The sequence below is a fragment of the Megalobrama amblycephala genome, linkage group LG23 (genome assembly GCF_018812025.1).
Source record: "Megalobrama amblycephala isolate DHTTF-2021 linkage group LG23, ASM1881202v1, whole genome shotgun sequence".
NCBI classification, from domain to species: domain Eukaryota; kingdom Metazoa; phylum Chordata; class Actinopteri; order Cypriniformes; family Xenocyprididae; genus Megalobrama; species Megalobrama amblycephala.
In genome coordinates this window covers 2,035,192-2,056,306 of record NC_063066.1, presented here as the reverse complement: position 1 = coordinate 2,056,306, position 21,115 = coordinate 2,035,192, and the positions used below count along the sequence as shown (strand labels likewise).

The 21,115-nt window shown below is 36.9% G+C and overlaps 1 protein-coding gene across 2 annotated transcripts in view; it reads right to left on the bottom strand.

Moving 5' to 3' along the window:
- flt4 (fms related receptor tyrosine kinase 4) overlaps positions 1 to 21,115 on the bottom strand; it is a 49,010-nt gene that overhangs the window by 18,796 nt on the left and 9,099 nt on the right. For both annotated transcript variants that reach the window (XM_048176541.1, XM_048176539.1), the window contains exons 2-7: positions 16,771 to 16,867; positions 12,470 to 12,744; positions 6,671 to 6,798; positions 4,369 to 4,543; positions 2,196 to 2,338; positions 167 to 338 (exon numbers count right to left, since the gene is read on the bottom strand). In XM_048176541.1, the coding sequence (XP_048032498.1) occupies positions 167 to 338; positions 2,196 to 2,338; positions 4,369 to 4,543; positions 6,671 to 6,798; positions 12,470 to 12,744; positions 16,771 to 16,867 (990 nt within the window). The remainder of the gene's footprint in view (positions 1 to 166; positions 339 to 2,195; positions 2,339 to 4,368; positions 4,544 to 6,670; positions 6,799 to 12,469; positions 12,745 to 16,770; positions 16,868 to 21,115) is intronic.

Here is a 21,115-nt window from a genome sequence, read left to right as displayed (position 1 = left end):
TCTATTCAAGTCAAAAATAATATTTAATTTAGTTGAATCAACCGAAATGCATTAATTTATACCAACAAAATAAAAAGGTAACAATGTTGTATTTAACTACAAATCAGATTTTACATTATTTAAGTTTACAGCAGAACCAGCATAGATTGCATTATCTGTGACCTACCGTGAACTATGACTACAGTAGTAAGCTGTCGTTTCTTCTCCACGGTGCTGGCGGAGCAGGTGTAGTATCCGCTATCGTCCACACGGACGCTCTGGATCGTGAGGATACTAGAGGCCTCCGTGGCGTCCTCCAGGATGTTACGCACAGGTTGAAAACTGGCCAGCCTGTTCTCCTGTGCCAAAATATCTCTGATTAATGGTGTCTGGATTTGTTGTGTACACTTGGTGCAATTAAAATACTACATACTATCACATAACTAGCTGTTCCCTCATTTTCAAAGGTCACTAGCTACTGAATAACTACACTGCAGTCATGATAAATCTCTTCAGTTTTAAATTAAAACACATCACAGTAGCTGTAGTGTCTTAAACTTATTCAGTAACACTTTAAAATAAGGTCCCATTAGTTCATGCATTGAGCAAGAACAATGAGCAATATATTTATTACAGGATTTATTCATCTTTGTTGAAGTTACAAGGTAGCACTTTATAATGAGTATAAAATGCTTACAAATCATTTATAAACTGTTATAGTTTATATATTGTAGTTAATATATTAATATAGGCAATATACAAATAATGAGTCTTCATTTATTGTCACTGCCATTTACAAAATTATCATGATTTTTATGCTTTGTTAACAACTTATAAGTTATGTACAGTATTTTAAACCATTAGTAAAGGAGTTGATAGCTAATAGTCCTCCATTTAGATTAGAAAATGGCAACATTTATTGGACATTAATTGCATTGCTTCCTTAAAATGTATATATTTTTAAATGTATATGTATAGAGACCATATATAAACTATGAATTAACTATAAACTAATAGTTTGCAAATGGTTTATTACTGTATACTTATTATAAAGTGTTACCAATTACAAATGTTCATTGTTCGTTCATGTTGTAATGGTTCGATTCTGTTATGTTGACTTTTATTTTGAAATTCTGTTGCGTTTCCTTTTGTTCCTGTTTCCCTGTTCTGTTTAGTTTCAGTTTATGATTATGATTATGTCCTTGTTTTTTTCTTTGATTACTTAAGATTATCACCCGAGTCTCTTTATGTTTGCCATGTATATATATAAAAACAACCCAAGTTGGGTTGAAAATGGACAAACCTAGCGACTGGGTTGTTTTAACCCAGCTGTTGGGTTAAATGTTTGCCTAACCTGGGTAGTTTTATTTAACTCAACTATTGTTTAAAAATGACTGTATTGCTCGCTTATTGAACCCAAAATATGTTTAAAGTTTAATGAATAATAATTAAACAACATTTATTAAATTGCTTATTCATAAATGTTCACCTTTTGATTATTATTGTTGCCTCTAGTAATTATGTGTCTGATTTTTAATTTCCAACCTATTTTGGGTTCATTTTAAGTCAGACATATAGTAATTTTTAAACAATAGTGGTTAAATAAAACTACCCAGCAGGTTGGTCAAACATTTAACCCAACTGCTGGGTTAAAACAACCCAATCACTGGGTTAGTCCATTTTCAACCCAACTTGGGTTGTTTTAAACCCAAGTTATAGTCCATGTTCAGTTCAAACCCTTCTCGGTTCTCATCTATGTTGATTTGGTGGTTTATCTATGATTATTACTCCTGCGATCTCCTGTTTGACGCTAGTCGCTCATTACAGCCATTCATGACACATGTTAGCATTAAATACGGTCTTTATTTTCTTTATGAAAAATTCTTAGGCAACATGACCTAAACATGAATTGCAAACAAAGGAGATGCAGGAAATTAACTAAAGCTGATGTAGAAATGAAATACTGAACAATTGAGATATGATTTATGAGTGGTCAAGTGTGGGAGAATAACGAATATGACGGTTTTCATATGTTAGCAGAGATTTATTACTACAGAACGCAATCACACCAAAGCCACTGCGCTTTTGTTTACAGGCCAATACCTTCTTTTATTCAACACTAATTAATTAGATAAAGGTCATTTGTGGTGAATTGGACAGGTCATGTTCTCTCTTGCAGTTGGGAGTTGATTAAGTGTAATATGCCGTGTGATTACCTTTTTGCCTGGATAGTCCCACAGGAATTCCACGCCAGTGTTGAACTCGACCGTTGCGGTGCAGTTGAGCAGCAGAACGCCGCCCTGCATGAGCTCCATGGGCGAGTCTTCAGGAAACAGCTTGAGCTCATAAAACCTCAGTCCTGTTGGGTGTTGCGAACATGGACGTGTCAGCACTTTTCACGCTCATGGAGCCATGGACGTACTGCCATTTTTCAATTATGGCACCTTTTTAATCTAAAGTGATGTTTATTCATGCAAAAGTCTCTATTATGATGGTTGCTAGATGGGTTTCTATGCAGGTGCGAGAGTGTTCCTCCTTCAATATAAGACTATTGAATTCGCATACTGAATAGGTACTACATTACAATTTGAACTTACTTTTCGACCGCTAAAAAAGTGCATTCTATATAGTATGAATGAGTGTATTGAAAACGCCAGTCGGATTACTTCAAAAATTATTTGATCCACATTATTTGAGGACAAACAGTGTGGAACAACATTTATGTTAAAGGATTAGTTCACTTCAGAATGAAAATTTCCTGATAATTTACTCACCCTCATGTCATCCAAGATGTTTGTCATTCTGCAGTCGAAAAGAAGGAAAACATTCCAGGATTTTTCTCCATATAGTGGACTTCACTGGGGTTCAACGGGTTGAAGGTCCAAATGTCAGTTTCAGTGCAGCTTCAAAGAGCTCTACATGATCCCAGATGAGGAATAAGAGTCTTATTTTTCTAAAAAAGTTACCAAATTTTCTTCCGCCTACTTCAAGTGTGACCTTTCCAACATGATTACGTCATGCGTGGAGCATCACAGAGCGTCCATTTTATAAAATAAAAATAAAAAATTATATACTTTTTAACTACAAATGCTCATCTTGCACTGCTCTGAGATGCTCCACGCACACAAGGTCACACTTGAAGTAGGCGGAAGAAAATTTGGTCACTTTTTTAGAAAATGACTGATGGTTTCTCTAGATAAGACTCTTATTCCTCGTCTGGGATCATGTAGAGCTCTTTGAAGCTGCACTGAAACTGACATTTGGACCTTCAACCCGTTGAACCCCAGTGAAGTCCACTATATGGAGAAAAATCCTGGAATGTTTTCCTCAAAAACCTTCATTTCTTTTCCACTGAAGAAAGAAAGACATGAACATCTTGGAGGACATGGAGGTGAGTAAATTATCAGGAAATTTTTATTCTGTAATGAACTAATCCTTTAATGCTTTGGGTTCTCGTTGATTTACAGAATTTCATCTTACTTTTTGGCTGCTTATCTGCACCAAATTGCATATAAAAGTTCAGTTTGAGCCTCTGAATAAAACTGAGATGTTTTCTCCTTCTCGAGTCTCAGCTCCATATTCTCTCGAGGTCTTCTTTATTGTGGTCCTTTCCATGTGTGTGTTCAGTAATAACCTCATTAATCTTAATAAACCCAACTGTGACTTTGTGAGTTGTTGGTCATTTGTAAGTTTGAACAGAGCAAGTGAAGCAAACAAGGCCATTAGGTGAAGTTATTAGACATGCTAATGCAGTGTTTATTCAGGAGGTCAGCTGGTGCAGACGTAACGCTCCGCCGACTCTACAAGATCATGTACGTGAAGCAAAGACTTCATTTTCCCCTCTTGATTAAAGTGGCTATTGGTCTTGGCGAATGTTCTGTATGAGCCACACTTTAGATCAACACAGAACGAAGAATGACCTCATTTAACAGTGTAATGATAAAGCTTTTCTGAGACGTCCCTCAGCAGGATGGGAGAAGATCACGGCCAGCTCCAGAAGAAAACCTTCTCAACTACATCGACAAATTCTGATCGAGTGAGTAAAAATACACTCTTGTTTTCAATAGGATAGTCATAGATGATTCTACCTAATCACTTCAGTCAGTTCAACAATCCATATGACGCACAACCCAGGAAAACATGTTCCCAGATCAACAACCTTTGTTAGTTCTGGAACAACATTTCTATTAACCAATCACAATCTATGACCCTGCAACCCTAAGCTTAAAATCTAAAGAATGCGACTGAAAAGTTGCTTTTAAACTAGAGATCTTTTTAACAGTATAGTGACTACTTACATAAAATGCTTATAAATATCACTCCTTATAGATGATATTTAATAACATGATCAAACGGCAGCCGATCCAATGAATATTGAACAGGTCTTACCTGTGGGATGCACGACGTATACAGCGGATTTGTGCTCGGTGTTCTGGACTGAGGTGGAGCAGTAGAAGCCGAAGAACATGAGCGCCTCATCATAGTAGTATCTGGGAACCGACCAGCCTCTTTTATTATTCCAGGTGATCTCACTGCTTTCTAGAAGCAACGGAGGCAGCTGTAACTGTACGGACAACAAATATTCACATCAAACATCATCTGAAAGATTGAGAATAAAACTCATTCAGAGCAATCTAATGTATGATGCCAGACAGATGACTTGATCTAAGCAGATTTTAAACACCCAAAAAGAATTATTTGTATCTTTGAAAATTAAGTTGCATGATCATTTTTAAAAATGCATTACATTAGTGACCAACTTGAACACGAGCAAACTCTGCGAGGGGAACTGATGCTTATTGAAATTTTGCCTACAGAATTTCATCGAGAAGCAGTAAATGTGACCCTAACTTCATTCTGAGGCAGAAATCAGCCTCTACAGACAGAATGAGTCCATCCGAGTCTCATTTGCTTTAAATCGAAAATTCTCTCATCATCTTTCCACCACCCTCACGTCACTCAAAATTCCCCGTGGAACAAAACGTCAAAGCTGCTCCTTTCCATCAAATAAAAATACATAGTTATCACTGGCTGTCAAGTTCTGCTGCAATTTTGATAAAAAAATATCATGTCAAAATTTGAACCAAGGTCCCTTTCATTCTGAATACTATACTATCCCACCCCACACTCTTATAACTAACTACTAAATGTTTGGTCAAGTCTTATGCAAACTCATTATAAAAATGGTGGAAGTGTTAGCACAAAGGCTGAAATCAGTTAAATGTTCGTAAATAATAGTGATGGGTTAAAAAATTATCTCTTCCTCTTTACTACTAGTTACAGCATGAAATAAACGTGAATGAACATCAGAAGGTATGTTGAAAGATTCAGAACAAATTACTGAAATGAATCAAGTCTCATGTAATCGATCAACTGCAGAAAGACGTCAATAAAACAGCTTGTGAACAGTCACGTAACGCCACATTTGCCTCAGAAAAGCCGTTCAATGACCATAAACTCATTAGTCAGCTAAAAAAAGAAACTCTCACTAAATATGTGCACTATTGCATATTCATTGTATTTTTAATTAACATATTTTTATTTTATTTTAGGATTCGTACCCTAAGGCTTCCTCGTCCTCAGTCCAACTCCGTATCAGCTGAGCTAAAATGTCCAAGTCTAAAATATATTCGTTTACAAATCGTGCATTTTGGTAAAAAGCGTTTTGAAGTCATAATATTGTGCAAGGAGACGTGAAAACAAGTCTTTATTAATCCTGACCCTGTAATCGTAACTGTGTATGAAAACGATTAAAAGCGCTTGCTGTTTTACTGCCTCTAGTGTTCATTTCTGTTGGAAACTGCAGTGATATGTACGCATATTTTTGCAACTTGCGAACAGGTACGTCTTTCCATGAGACCAGGTTGCAATGTTTAATGTTTGAAAAGCCACCATTTAAATGTTTATATTTAAAAACAACGAGTAGAAACATAATTATATCATTAAAAATGTATTATTATATTATATGTAGTATAATATGTTATTATTATATACATTTCCGTATGTGTAATCTCAATGTAAGTATCCTACAAATCAGAAATTTTTAATATTACAGTGATGTACCAACTGGGGTTCCCTGTGGAAATTGTTCCCGCCACCAAATAAAAAACTAAAAAAGGTAATTGCAACTTTTTATCTCACAATTCATTTTTTTTCTCGCAACTGCGTTATATAAAATCAAAATTGTGAGTTATAAAGTCAGAAATGCAAGATATGAAATCATAAAAATTGTTATTGTGAGCTGACTTTTTTCTCAGAATTGGACTTTATAACTCACAATTGCAAGTTTATATCTCACAATTCTTGGGAAAGAACACAGAATTGAAGGATATAAACTTGTAAACACAAGAAATAAAAGTCACAATTGTGTGATAAAAAGCTGCAATTATCTTTTACATTTTTTTATTCCGTGGCAGAAACAAGCTTCCATATTTACCATTATAGTTTACAGTATTAGTTGGGAGATTTTCCTTGAGGAAATTTGCCAATCAAGATCTGGAAAAGTTGTTTATTTGAGTTACTGTTTTCATTTCCTTTGGCTTAGAAAACTATATGTTACTTGAGTTAGCTAAGAGCTGCAAGTTACTCTCATGCAGTAACTGCAACAATCCTGGATTCAATCTCTAAAAAACACAAAAACAAATCAGTGCCCTCATCCATTCCATAGAAACTGAGCTGCTGTTGGACCTACCAAGAAGAGAGAGACTTTCAGGTCAGGATCTGAAACCAAACATGGCACTTCAATGTGTGTATCAGAGTCCGTTATGTAGAGGGTCTCCATTTCACTCCCGTTTCTCATGATGAATGGATTTTGTGGGTCTGTTTGTTTGGGAAAAGAAAAGGTACATTAGTTCAGTTGTCTATAATTTTTCTGCCCCTGTTACCTCGAATCAAGCCCCACAACATTACAGGACTTCTTGCTAATCAGGACCTTAATATAATGGCATAACACCAACATGTAATTTAATGAATTATTTAGGGAGAATGTTTGATATTTGAGCAGTAATGTTGGTGGATCATCCTCTGGTCATGCGTTACTGATTTAATTCCAGTAGGCATGGGTTAACACATCATTTTTAAGCTCAGAAACATACATACACAATGCAAATACAAGCAAATATAGTGCGTTCCATTTGTACTTGGAAATTCCGAGTTCCAAGTAGGAACTTTTTAAGTTGGAGTTCCAACTTGGAGAAACCGCAACAACCCTGAATCAAAGTCGTCATCTGATTGGTTGAATTCTACAGGATTTCCCGAAGATGTGTTTATCGTGTTGTTTAACGGTCCACCTGGAAACAAAGCCGTCGCGACGCCAAAGAAGAAAGCCGCCATGATTATCTAAACGCTGGATTTTCATAAGTATGTGAAGTTCACAGCATACATCCACACTGGTCTGTTATTGTAGGGACATCGACTTTATGTTTTAACGCTCCTAAACGTGGCATGGAACAAAACAACTGTGATTGGTTGCTGTACATGTCAGTTAGAGGGCCTCTGGGCGGTCCTTAGCCAATGAAAGCTGCAATTTGAATTTAAATTTACTTAATGACCGTTGAAAAAGTATGTTCTATATAGTACGAATGCGTGTAGAATGAATGAATTCGGACGTACTACATCCACCATGTTGTTACTGTCACATGACCTACCAGCACCCCTTCAACTCCATTCACAAATCCTCTCCCGTGGCCTCATGGGATAGTAAAGTGTCCATCATATGCACACTTCAGAATCTCATCCAGGTCTACTTTTCGCCTACTGTTTTTCGAATACTATGAATTCAGACATACTACTCTGTTCGCATACTGTTTTTCGGGTACTACATAGTAGTAGTAGTAGCTTCAGTGAACATTGTTGTGGTGATAAACGTCCATACTTAAAGAGTTTTCTTCAAATGCCATTACAGTAAACAAGATGTGTAATTATTCAAGTTAACACTTTAGTTTAGGGTCCAATTTTCCCTATTTTTTAACTATTAGCATGCATATTACTAGGATATTGGCAGTTTATTAGTACTTATAAAGCACATATTAATGCCTTATTCTGCATGATTATATTCTACATCCCAGTACCTAAACTTAACAACTACCTTACTAACTATTATTAAGCAGTAATTAGGAGTTTATTGAGGCAAAACATTTTGACTTTAAATAACTTTCTAAGCAAGACCAAGTCTTCAATTGAATAGAAAAACTATAGACTAAAACTTTTGTGTTTTGAATTGTGGTCTAGACGTGTTTGCATCCACATGCTTGTGTAGAGTAGATGATAATACTTTAAATTGTACTAAATCTTGGTTATACTGTCAAAACATTGTGCATACACAGCAAAATCACCAGAGATAAATCAACTCTGCTCAGAGTACATATGGTCCCTCTCTAAATAGTGTTAAAAAATAGAGTTAAAGTTCATGAGATAATTAAGCGATTAATTAAGTGATGATTGATCGGTAGTGATGAACACCTGCTGTTAACAAGCAGAATCACTGAAGAAAAGAGAAACACAAGAACTACAACTGACTTCAGCCACAGTCCTAGATGAAATCACCTGAAAATAAAAGACATTATATCTCTCAAGATCTCAGCAGAGGAGGATTATCTTTTCTTCAGTGATTCTACTTGTTAACAGCAGGCGTTCATCACTAATACTCATTCATCGCTTAATTATCTCATTAACTTTAACTCTGCTTCAGTGTTACTTTAACACCATTTAGAGAGTATGTACTCTGAGCAGTTGAATCAACATTGAACTGAATAATGACACTATTGTCTTCAGTAGATCAGAATTGACTTCTGTTTGCATCAGTGATCATTGTTTTTTCTGATTTTCACTGCTTTGAAAGAGTCGATATTGTATAAAGCGCTATAGAAATAAAGTGTACACTCATTTTTCAAAATGATTTTCTTGTGCTAATCAACAGTGTTGATAAAGCTGAAGTCTTTAACTCAGAATATTCCCTTAAAGTCAAGACTTAACATTCCACCTCAAGTTCTTTGCCTGAATATACACAGATCTAGCGTGTGGATCATCCTGAATATCTAAGATTTCTGTGACACAGCTCTATCAACAGTCTCCAGCACCGTTCCTTAAACCACTTAATAAGAGGCTTTTGTCTTGGTCAGAATCCATATGTGTGGGGCCGCTAACACAGCTTTCACCTTCAGCGGGAGCTCACGGGCTTTATTTGAGCGTCACCTGCTGATGCTGCCATTATTCTAACCAGTCTGATTTCTCCTCACGTAGCTCGAATCAATCACTCCAAGCTGTCGGAGTCCAAACAAAGGTCCGTATCTTGAGGTTTATGTTTCTGCCCCGCGGTGGTCTGCATACACATGCATAATAGGAAAAATACACAAATCCTCACAGTTATGGTGCTTCAAAATAAATCATCCTCAGGAGGTGAATTGCTTTTTTCTGAAGAGATTGGGAGGCGCTGGAGGGCACGGAGTGTATCCACAATGCCGACAGCTCCGGGAGGCGGCGGGACCTAAATGAAGCCACATGCTGCCAAGTGCCATTCTGCTCTACGCTCACTGCTAATTTATAGCTGTGATTTCAGCTGGCTCTGATCAGCCCCCTGGTAAGATCTGTGGAAGCGGTTTCGGCATGTTGTCAGGAGAAATCACCCGGCATTTCACATGAGTGAGCGAGTCAGCGGGGTGTCTGTACCTGACTCTCTCTGGGCCCGTTTCATCCAAAACGCTGTCAAGAAATGAGAGTAACGCAAGGAAAGCTGTCCGATGTCGCAGACTCTTTGATCAACTGGTGGAAAACCAATTTGTTACAAATACAGAGCTGGACTGTGTTGAGAAGATAAACAATCCCCCTAGGAATGATTAAAGTCTCTCATTACTCACTCACACATGTCAGTCCAAACCTGGAACCAGTTGCATAAACTTACTCACTGTGTCTTAAGAAGTAGTTTGACCAACTTGCAGTAAAACAAGAGGTAAACAAAACGTTAGAAAAAAATGAGATGACTAACTTTTAAGACTAGTCTAAGCAGTTTGATCACCCAAAAATGAAATTTCTGTCATTAATTACTATCATGTCATTCCACACCTGTAAGACCTTCGCTCATCTTCAGAACACAAATTAAGATATTTTTGATGAAATCCAAAATCGTCCATAGACAGCAATATAATCAACTTTCAAGGTCCAGAAAGGTACTAAAGACATCGTTAAAACAGTCATGTGACTGCAGAGGTTCAACCTTAATGTTATGAAGAGACGAGAATACTTTTTGTGTGCAAAAACAAAACAAAAATAACCACTTTAGTCAACAATATCTTCTTTTCTGTGTCATTCTCATACGTTGAAGAGCTTCCGTGTTGTACGCCAGAACACTGACTCAGCATTTCTTCATCAAAATGTTTGATTTCATCAAAAATATCTTAATTTCGCTATAAGAAGTGTGGTTATTTTTACCTCAATTACACAAATAATGAAATCACATGTAGTAGGTGTGTTTCTGACCCACTTTTGTCCAATGCAAAACACATTTCTATGGATATATTGGATGTTATTCAGCGGCGTGTTGAAAATACTAATGCCGCTGTAACTGGGTTGTGTTAAGACAGAGTTCAGCGATTCGGAGTGGATTAAAAACTTCAAAATAATGTCATTCATGAAGTTGTGTGAACAACACATCAGCCGTGTACGTTTGATCAGAGCGGTAATGATGCGATTAAGGCGTTTACATGCTTGGTGTATTGTAGTTTGATGGTTGCATTAGTTTGATTGAAGTTTTGTGTTTACATGAAGTAAAGTTCAACTGCAATATTGCCAAAATCCCATTATAATCGCACTATGATACATGCTCAATGTCTATCAAACTTCAAAAAGGCCAAATATACAGAAAAAAAGCACAAAAATGCTCATTACAATGCAAGTCTTGATAGCAAACACTAGTTTTGTGTGACAAACAGTCCAAAATCACTGATAACTGTGCAAGAATTAATGCCGTTCTGGTGTCAGTGATGTCCAACTAATCCAAAACAAAGCAATCATGCTCATCCAGCTAGTCCAGGTCCATCGACGGACTGTGAACACGGGATAAATGTGAACTTCGCTGGATTGTATGGACTGCTGTTATGTCCTTTTTTGTCTTTTTTGTCACTATAACTTAGCGTTGTGTGGGAAAATCTGCCCTAAGATTAATCAAAAAGGTTGAAATGACATGTGGAAATGGCAGAATTTTCATTTTTATATGGTATTTAAATTAAAAACATGTTCTGTAAAGTTGGACTGGAATAGTAGGCCTGGATTCAAAAGCCTTTTCCCACATACTGTAAACGTATAAGTGACATGACTGAATGAGTGTTGGATCAAAGAGTTTTGCTAAAAGACCCATTTATATACGAATCCAGGCTTGACGTCCAAATGTAATGTTAATCAGTGAATTCACTCTCCACATGAGGTGAAAATGTGCTCAAGCCATCAAACCCAACATAAATATTCTTCCTCATATATGATAAGGAGGACACTGTCATCTGTAACGGTGATATCAGCAGATTTGGCATCATGTAGCGTCTCTTTATTAACTTTCTTATCTTTAGTTTATTCAGTATAAAAGCTCTTTCCTAATCGTGGGCCGTCTCAGGGCTAAACCAAACATGTTCTTAGCATGTTCATGTATAATCTTCTGTGATCTTCTGAAGAGGGGTGATGTTTTCAATGAGATGTTTATGATGTCTTTGTCTGTTCCCCAAAGAAAATAGAAACTTTAGACAAAGACAGCCCGGCCAAGCATTCTTTGAAGGGAGTCAAATAAAAATGGGATTTGTGATTTGGTTTGCCTCAGGAAAATGCCACAGATTGCAAAAGGGACGAGACACTGATATTCAACTAACTCTATAAGGATAAAATTATGAGAGAAATGTTTTTCCTTCAGAAATAACCTCTATTCTTTCAAAGGTTAAGTATGTCTTTAAACAAATGGGCTGAAAAACATTTGTCCAGAACTTCAACATTAAATACAGGCTCATTCTCAGAAAATGATAACATTTACACATCATTTGAGTCCTCATACTGGTATAATTAACAAGTCTATCACATTATTTGATAGACTGAACTGTTCTCAGTGAAACGCACATAAAGGTCAGAAATTAACAGGGGCAAAAAATGCCACCAAAATGAGCAAAAATGCTGTGCAAATTCAAAATAAAAGCCCCAGCACAATTAAACTAAATCTGTTATGGATGTGGTGATTAAAGAATAATGTGAAAATGAATAAAAGTCTAGATTGAGATTGATTTCTTTTTATGCTTTTTTGCAGCGCTGAACATTATAACCAATCAGACATGATTCTGTTGAGCTTATGAATGCAATGGCCAATCAGAGTTGTTTATTTTAGTGACCAGGGTTTTGTCTGTGTAGCAAGAACATGACGTGCCGTTTCTCCACAAAAATGTTTTATATATTCTACTAATCAACATTAATAATCATTATTACAATATCAAGAGCAATAACACAGCGAAAACACAGCTCTCACCTCGCACAAAGACAAAAACGCTGGCTGCCGTGGTCCCATCGATGACCGCTTTGATGTCCTGGTAGAAGCAGCGGTAATATCCTGAGTCATTGGCCTGGGCGTCGGTCAGTATTAAGGACTTACAGTAGGGTTTGCCAGTCTCTCCTTGACACTCCTTCACCCTGACCGCTCTGTGGCCCGGTGAGTCACCGGGTGACTGCTGCTGCTGCCGATCGGTAATCTCGATTTTACTCAAAGATTCTTCAGGCCAGCTCCAGTCCAGAATCCGCTGCCCCCTAGAGGAATAGGGTCAGGTAATCATATTAAAGTCACTGCTATTCTAAATGTTTTGCTATAACATGATACACAAACCACATTTTAAGCTTAATGTGATAGTTCACCCAAAAATGAAAATTCTGTGATCATTTACTCTCCCTCATGTTGTTCTAAACCTGCTTGAAGTTCCTTCTTCTTTTGAACACAAAAGAAGATATTTTGAAGAATGTCTGTAACCAAACGGTTTCTGCTCCTCATTGACTTCCTTAGTATTTTTAGTATTTTTAAATGATGACAGAATTTTCATTTTTGGGTGAACTATCACTTTAAGGAATCTGAATCTTGCTGATTAGATAAAGCTTGATTTAGGCTCCTCTCCTAGGCCCTTCCTCCAATACAAACAAGTGTTGGGGGGAAAAAGTAACAAAAAAGTTACTTTTATGGAAATTAATGCATTACAATATTGTGTTACTCCCAAAAAAAGTTACTAATTGCGTTGGTTACTTTTTATGGAAATTTATACGTTACGATATTGCGTTACTCCCGAAAAAAGCAACTAATTGCGTTACTTGGTTACTTTTTATGGAAATTAATGCGTTTCAATATTGCGTTACTCCCGAGAAAAGTAACTAATTGCGTTACTTGGAGACATTTTATGGAAAGTAATGCGTTACAATATTGCTTTACTCCCTACAAAGCAACTAATTGCAGTACTTGGTTGCTTTTTATGGAAAGTAATGCGTTACAATATTGCTTTACTCCCTACAAAGCAACTAATTGCGTTACTTGGTGACATTTTATGGAAAGTAATGCGTTTCAATGTTGCTTTACTCCCTACAAAGCAACTAATTGCAGTACTTGGTTGCTTTTTATGGAAAGTAATGTGTTACAATATTGCTTTACTCCCTACAAAGCAACTAATTGCGTTACTTGGTGACATTTTATGGAAAGTAATGCGTTTCAATGTTGCTTTACTCCCTACAAAGCAACTAATTGCGTTACTTGGTGACATTTTATGGAAAGTAATGCGTTACAATATTGCTTTACTCCCTACAAAGCAACTAATTGCGTTACTTGGTGACATTTTATGGAAAGTAATGCGTTTCAATGTTGCTTTACTCCCTACAAAGCAACTAATTGCGTTACTTGGTGACATTTTATGGAAAGTAATGCGTTACAATATTGCTTTACTCCCTACAAAGCAACTAATTGCGTTACTTGGTGACATTTTATGGAAAGTAATGCGTTTCAATGTTGCTTTACTCCCTACAAAGCAACTAATTGCAGTACTTGGTTGCTTTTTATGGAAAGTAATGCGTTTCAATGTTGCTTTACTCCCTACAAAGCAACTAATTGCAGTACTTGGTTGCTTTTTATGGAAAGTAATGTGTTACAATATTGCTTTACTCCCTACAAAGCAACTAATTGCGTTACTTGGTGACATTTTATGGAAAGTAATGCGTTTCAATGTTGCTTTACTCCCTACAAAGCAACTAATTGCGTTACTTGGTGACATTTTATGGAAAGTAATGCGTTACAATATTGCTTTACTCCCTACAAAGCAACTAATTGCGTTACTTGGTGACATTTTATGGAAAGTAATGCGTTTCAATGTTGCTTTACTCCCTACAAAGCAACTAATTGCAGTACTTGGTTGCTTTTTATGGAAAGTAATGTGTTACAATATTGCTTTACTCCCTACAAAGCAACTAATTGCGTTACTTGGTGACATTTTATGGAAAGTAATGCGTTTCAATGTTGCTTTACTCCCTACAAAGCAACTAATTGCAGTACTTGGTTGCTTTTTATGGAAAGTAATGCGTTACAATATTGCTTTACTCCCTACAAAGCAACTAATTGCATTACTTGGTTACTTTTTATGGAAAGTAATGCGTTACAATATTGCTTTACTCCCTACAAAGCAACTAACTGTGTTACTTGGTTACTTTTTATGGAAAGTAATGCGTTACAATATGGCTTTACTCCCTACAAAGCAACTAATTGCGTTACTTGGTTACTTTTTATGGAAAGTAATGCGTTACAATATTGCTTTACTCCCTACAAAGCAACTAATTGCGTTACTTGGTTACTTTTTATGGAAATTAATGCGTTTCAATATTGCGTTACTCCCGAGAAAAGTAACTAATTGCGTTACTTGGAGACATTTTATGGAAAGTAATGCGTTACAATATTGCGTTACTCCCTACAAAGCAACTAATTGCATTACTTGGAGACATTTTATGGAAAGTAATGCGTTACAATATTGCTTTACTCCCTACAAAGCAACTAATTGCAGTACTTGGTTACTTTTTATGGAAAATAATGCGTTACAATATTGCTTTATCCCTACAAAGCAACTAACTGCGTTACTTGGTTACTTTTTATGGAAAGTAATGCGTTACAATATTGCTTTACTCCCTACAAAGCAACTAATTGCGTTGGTTACTTTTTATGGAAATTAATGCGTTTCAATATTGCGTTACTCCCGAGAAAAGTAACTAATTGCGTTACTTGGAGACATTTTATGGAAAGTAATGCGTTACAATATTGCGTTACTCCCTACAAAGCAACTAATTGCATTACTTGGAGACATTTTATGGAAAGTAATGCGTTACAATATTGCTTTACTCCCTACAAAGCAACTAATTGCAGTACTTGGTTACTTTTTATGGAAAATAATGCGTTACAATATTGCTTTATCCCTACAAAGCAACTAACTGTGTTACTTGGTTACTTTTTATGGAAAGTAATGCGTTACAATATTGTGTTACTCCCTAAAAAAGTAACTTATGGTGTTACTTGGTTATGTTTTATGGAAAGTAATGCATTACAATATTGCGTTACTCCCTAAAAAAGTAAATAATTACGTTAGTTACTTTTTATGGAAAGTAATGTGTTACAATACTTTTGCATTACTTTTTGTCACCTGAGCTGGCCTTGCAAAAAAATAAAAATTCTATTTTTGGTCAAACTAAAGGCCCTTTCACAGCAGTTGCGTTACTCGTAATACGTTACCACCCACACTGGTCTAAACATTTAGAAAAGTAATAGCAGTCTTCTCTGAATATAAAGTATACAGAGGAGGGGGGTTGTTTAAATCCTTAATCCTAAATCTGAGAAATAATAATAGTAATCCTTGCCTTAATTGCTTGCAAAAATTATTGTTTTGTTTTTTTACTTGAAAAGCAATATTGTGCATGTCTTGAAAACAGTGCCTGAGTCACTTGGAAGAACGGACAGGTTTGTAGATGGCAAAGGAAAAGGCAATGACATTTAAACTGATGTGTTCCTCAATCAGATTATGAAATATAGTGATTTCTGAACTCCTGCCATGACTTTGCTTAATACTGCACATCGATCACACTGAGAGGTGGCCCAAAAGGTATATGTTTGTAACTGCTGAAAAACAATTTATTCTGGGAATTCTTGGCAAGAAATGTCAGCAAATTTTGAAGGGATTAGAGCTAAATATGTTGGATCGCCTCCCTGTATGTTCATACCACATTTATTTCTAAACTTAACCATCCAATCAATTCCAAATGTAACATTCTCCTTGTTTTTCTAATGGCTCACAGGCTTATGCAATTATTCAATCAAAAACGACCAAATCCTGGCCTTGATTGTTTATTTAACTAGACATTTTATCCCATTCAGCACCAAAAGGTAATTTAACCTAAATGCATTAGGGTTATTGATGTCTAATATGTCCATGGACTTTTTTTTATCAGCATTAAGCTTTTCAGGAAGAATGCATGTAAATGTATGGGGAAAAAGTTCATTTAAGGTCCTGTGAGTGTTCACAATTTCTTAAATATTTTATCTTGAAGGTATGATACTATCATGCCTATAATGAACGTATTGCATCGCAATGCCCTGTTTGCTTTGACGTGTTCATGGCCTGTTAGCCACGCCCCAAAATCTCACCTGCTATGGTATGTTCTTTTTTTTTCTCTTCTTTTTTTTTTTTGCATAACAATTATTTTTTTTAAAATAGCAAAATGCCGATTAAAATACTTTTAGACAGAGTTTAGATAACTTGATTGTACCTGCATGTAATGGTCAATGTGTCGTTAGCGTTAATCACGAGCTGGTCTTTGGTGTTGTCAAGGGTGGGTGGACTCATAGAAAACCCAGTCACCAGACCTAGAGGAAGAGAAAGGCATCATCATCATTAGAAGTGAATTCACCCTCAGTAAGTTCACAACAGAATCTAAGAACAGTCAAATTCCCTTTATGTTCCAGGCTCTAATAATCATTCCTGACAGATCCTTGGATGCAGTTTCACTGTGTGGTGCACCTCTGAAATAAAGAGGCAAAGTCCCGTCTCTTGTTTGGCTTTTTAGTCCAATATAAATGACATTGCAGTTCCACTGATGTTTACAATATTTCTGTGATAAAGGCAAATGGAATTCATGCCACGCTTCAGGGTCTCGATGAAAACTCAATGGTTCTGTTTACACCTAAATGCGCTTTTAAGGATCGGATCACAAGTAGACGAGAGATACATTCCCGTCTCTTTTGTCCACTTTCAACCACTTCTGTCCTGATTTCTTTGAGGGGAGGATCTATGGGTGGATAAATGTATGTGCTTTTTCAGATCTTTCTATCTAATTCATGAAATAACCTGACACAATTTATAATTTTTTAGTTAGTGTGTAATGTTGCTGTTTGATCATAAACAACATCTGCAAAGTTACGATGATCAAAGTTCAATGCAAAGGGAGATATTTTCTTTTACAGAATTTGACTACAACAAACGGCTGGTAGGGACTACAACGAGCTTCTTCCTGGGTTAGTGACATCACAAACCCTAAAATTTACATAAACCCCGCCCCCGAGAACACACAACAAAGGGGGCGGGGCCATGTTGGGCTGCTTTAGAGAAGAGGAAGAGTTGTTGTAGTAGAGTGTTGTTGTCATGCCGTCATTTTACGCCAAACGAGGGTCAATTCAACATAAAAGATGAACATGACGGCACATGCTAGTGGATGAGTTGAATCAACTCCACAGCAACTACATCAATTTATCCACTAACCATTCAGAAACGTCTAAAAGTTGTAACTTCTTCCTGAGTCTCTCCATCAGTGTCGACTCCGGTTTGAACAATGTAAGGCTGAACACTTTCATCATTTTGGCTGCGTGAGATTCTCCAGCTTTGTTGTTATTGAGCTGTTAAAGCTCCGCCCTCTTCTGGAAAGGGGGCGGGAGCAGCAGCTCATTTGCATTTAAAGGGACACACACAAAAATGGCGTGTTTTTGCTCACACTCAAATAGGGGCAAATTTGACAAGCTATAATAAATGATCTGTGGGGTATTTTGAGCTGAAACTTCACAGACACATTCTGGAGACACCAGAGACTTATATTACATCTTGTAAAAGGGGCATTATAGGTCCCCTTTAAGGTGCGGTCACACTAAAGAATTTTCAATAAAATTTGTGGACAAAATGGTCCATTGTCTATTGTCATTAGTGTAGACTCACACAGAAGTGCCTGGATATAGCGACACCTTTAGGCACATATTTTGTTTTGTCACTGTATGTCAATGATATTCTCATTAGAATGTTTTTCAGACAAAATGCACACCAGTTCCACTGGTTATATCCATTATCTGGGATTGACTTTCAGATGGTAAGATATTCAAATGGATTCACATCAACAGAAGTGCTTACTGAATGATTACTGATGCACTAAAAGTTCCTCGAACACATTAAAATGCCGTTAATCTGGTTTGTGTTTAGCTGACAGTGGGACAGAGAGGTCAAACGGTCATCGTAAAAACCGTTAATTGGTCTTTGCGTGCTAATGGTATAAATGTCTCTCGGAGGACACGGGAGTATGAACATGTCACGAGGAGTTATGAGGCGCACCTGGATCTCATTAACGCCAAACGACACTGACAATCAAAACAAAAGCCTCCGAAATCACATCAACAAGAGTTACTTTAATATGACAAGTTTATAGAGGGAAATCACAGTGGAAATGAGCACACAGCATTGGTACCAAAGAGTCATTAGTTATTTTTTTGAATGTGATGTATTTCTGAATAAAACAGGGCTGCGTTTCTCAAAAGCATAGAGACCATTGGCGGCAATAATTATTATACGATCTACTTCGGCTTATGATGCTTTTGGGAGATTTTAGAAAGGCGACAGTAGCCTAAAGCAACAGCTTATTGTATAGCAATTCATTTTTTTATTTGGTTTTGCCAGCATTGGTTAACATTAATCAATTTCAAGTGTGGTCTTGTTAGTAAATGGGGTCAATTTTGAGTTTAATAAACCAAATAAATCAAACTTTTGGCCTGAAAATAACCCAAAGCATCCCACGAGAAGCTTTATTAATCATAACTTCCTTATCTACAGACAAACCTCTGAGGAATTCAGACAACGCTGCCGCTGACATTTCTGTAGAGTACCTGTAAACCAGCGTTTGAATTCAATGGAGTTGTAAGCAAGAGACTTTATGCATATTAGAATATGGCTGTATATAATATGATGAATGAATTTTGGTTTGGCACAGCTATGGCAGAGATTCACACATACGTAAGAGATACAGTTGAAGCTGTTTCTCTTCAGACTAGCAGAGCAAAATGATTTCCATGCCTGTCCCTGCGACTACATAAAAGCACACACGTCAATCAGAGGGAATATTTCTGGATCAGTGCACAATACATGTGTTTCAGACGCATCCGGCCTCACAAGCCCACAATAGAATTTGGTAAATATTTGATGGCGAGTCAATGACCTGTTTACAGTTCGACATGAACATCCTGGTGGCTTTTCTGCAGCAGTATATCAGCTCTGAGGATTGATGGTTGGATTTCACCAGTGTATGCTGGATTAATGTGAAATATGAAGACTGTTTTTTTAACAAAAACCATCTGAAAACCTGTGCATTACATCTGATTTGGTCTTAACTACCAGTTTGAGCTCATGATTCCCAGCCCAACACCCGAAGGAAAACAACAACTGTGTCATAAAGTTTAACAAGGTGATTTTTGTCCTGCAGAATCTGAGCCGTATATTCAGGGTTTAAATTCAAATAAATCCGATAGCAGGTACAGCAGGATAGAAACTCACTGTTTTTAAAGGATTAGTTCACTTTCAAATTAAAATTCCTTGATAATTTACTCACCCCCATGTTATCCAAGATGTTCATGTCTTTCTCTCTACAGTTGAGAAGAAATGAAGGTTTTTGAGGAACACATTCCAGGATTTTTCTCCATATAGTGGACTTTAATGGCCTCCAAATGGTTGAAGGTCCAAATGTCAGTTTCAGTGCAGCTTCAAAGAGCTCTACATGATCCCAGACGAGGAATAAGAGTCTTATCTAGAGAAACCATCGGACATTTTCTAAAAAAAAAATTAAAATTTTATACATTTTAACCATAAATGATCATCTTGAACTAGCTCTCTTCTTCGTCTTCTGATGGTTTCTCTAGATAAGACTCTTATTCCTCGTCTGGGATCATGTAGAGCTCTTTGAAGCTGCACTGAAACTGACATTTGGACCTTCAACCCGTTGAACCCCAGTGAAGTCCACTATATGGAGAAAAATCCTGGAATGTTTTCCTCAAAAACCTTCATTTCTTTTCAACTGAAGAAAGAAAGACATGAACATCTTGGATGACATGGAGGAGAGTAAATGATCAGGGAACTTTAATTTGAAAGTGAACTAATCCTTTAACTGTTATAATAATAACAATACAGACTTCAAACAGAGCGATTTACATTACAAACATGGCTGATGGAACGTGCCAAAGGGAAATTAAGAAGAAATCATGGTTGTGATATCTGCATGATATCTTTATGACACGGAGAGTCTTGAATCAAAGTCTCGATTCCTCACAGAAAACCCAACACATTTGAAGGCAGTTTTGTCACCATGCATATATGGACTAAACCTCGCTGATGCAAAATGATGCATTTTGCTAAACACGTCTTGTGGTTTAAATGTGATCTGTCTTCAAATGCTTTGCTCCCTTTGAAAGCCAAAGATTGAGTTGCCTACACTCTGACTGAAAAGATTTATGACAAACATTAAGCGGCTCACAGTGTGAGCGGTCACTTCTCATCCGCAGCGTTTCTCATTCACTCTCCCCAGATGTGAGGATGACACAGACTCACGGCGCTGTGCTCAATGGGCCCGGCTTTAACTCTCCACTGCACACCAAAACATTCGTGAGGGTGTTTGACTTGTGCAAGCGCACTTTCTGCCAGAACACAGCCCACAGACACAGTTGGACGGCACCGAGGAATGAGAACCAGAGACATTTGGAAGATATCTGATAGCAGACTTGGAGATATTAGGGCGGCGTTCTGAAATCATCCAGTGTAAACCACAGATTCAATGCTAAATTGGCATGATCTGTGTGCCAGATCCTTTCCAT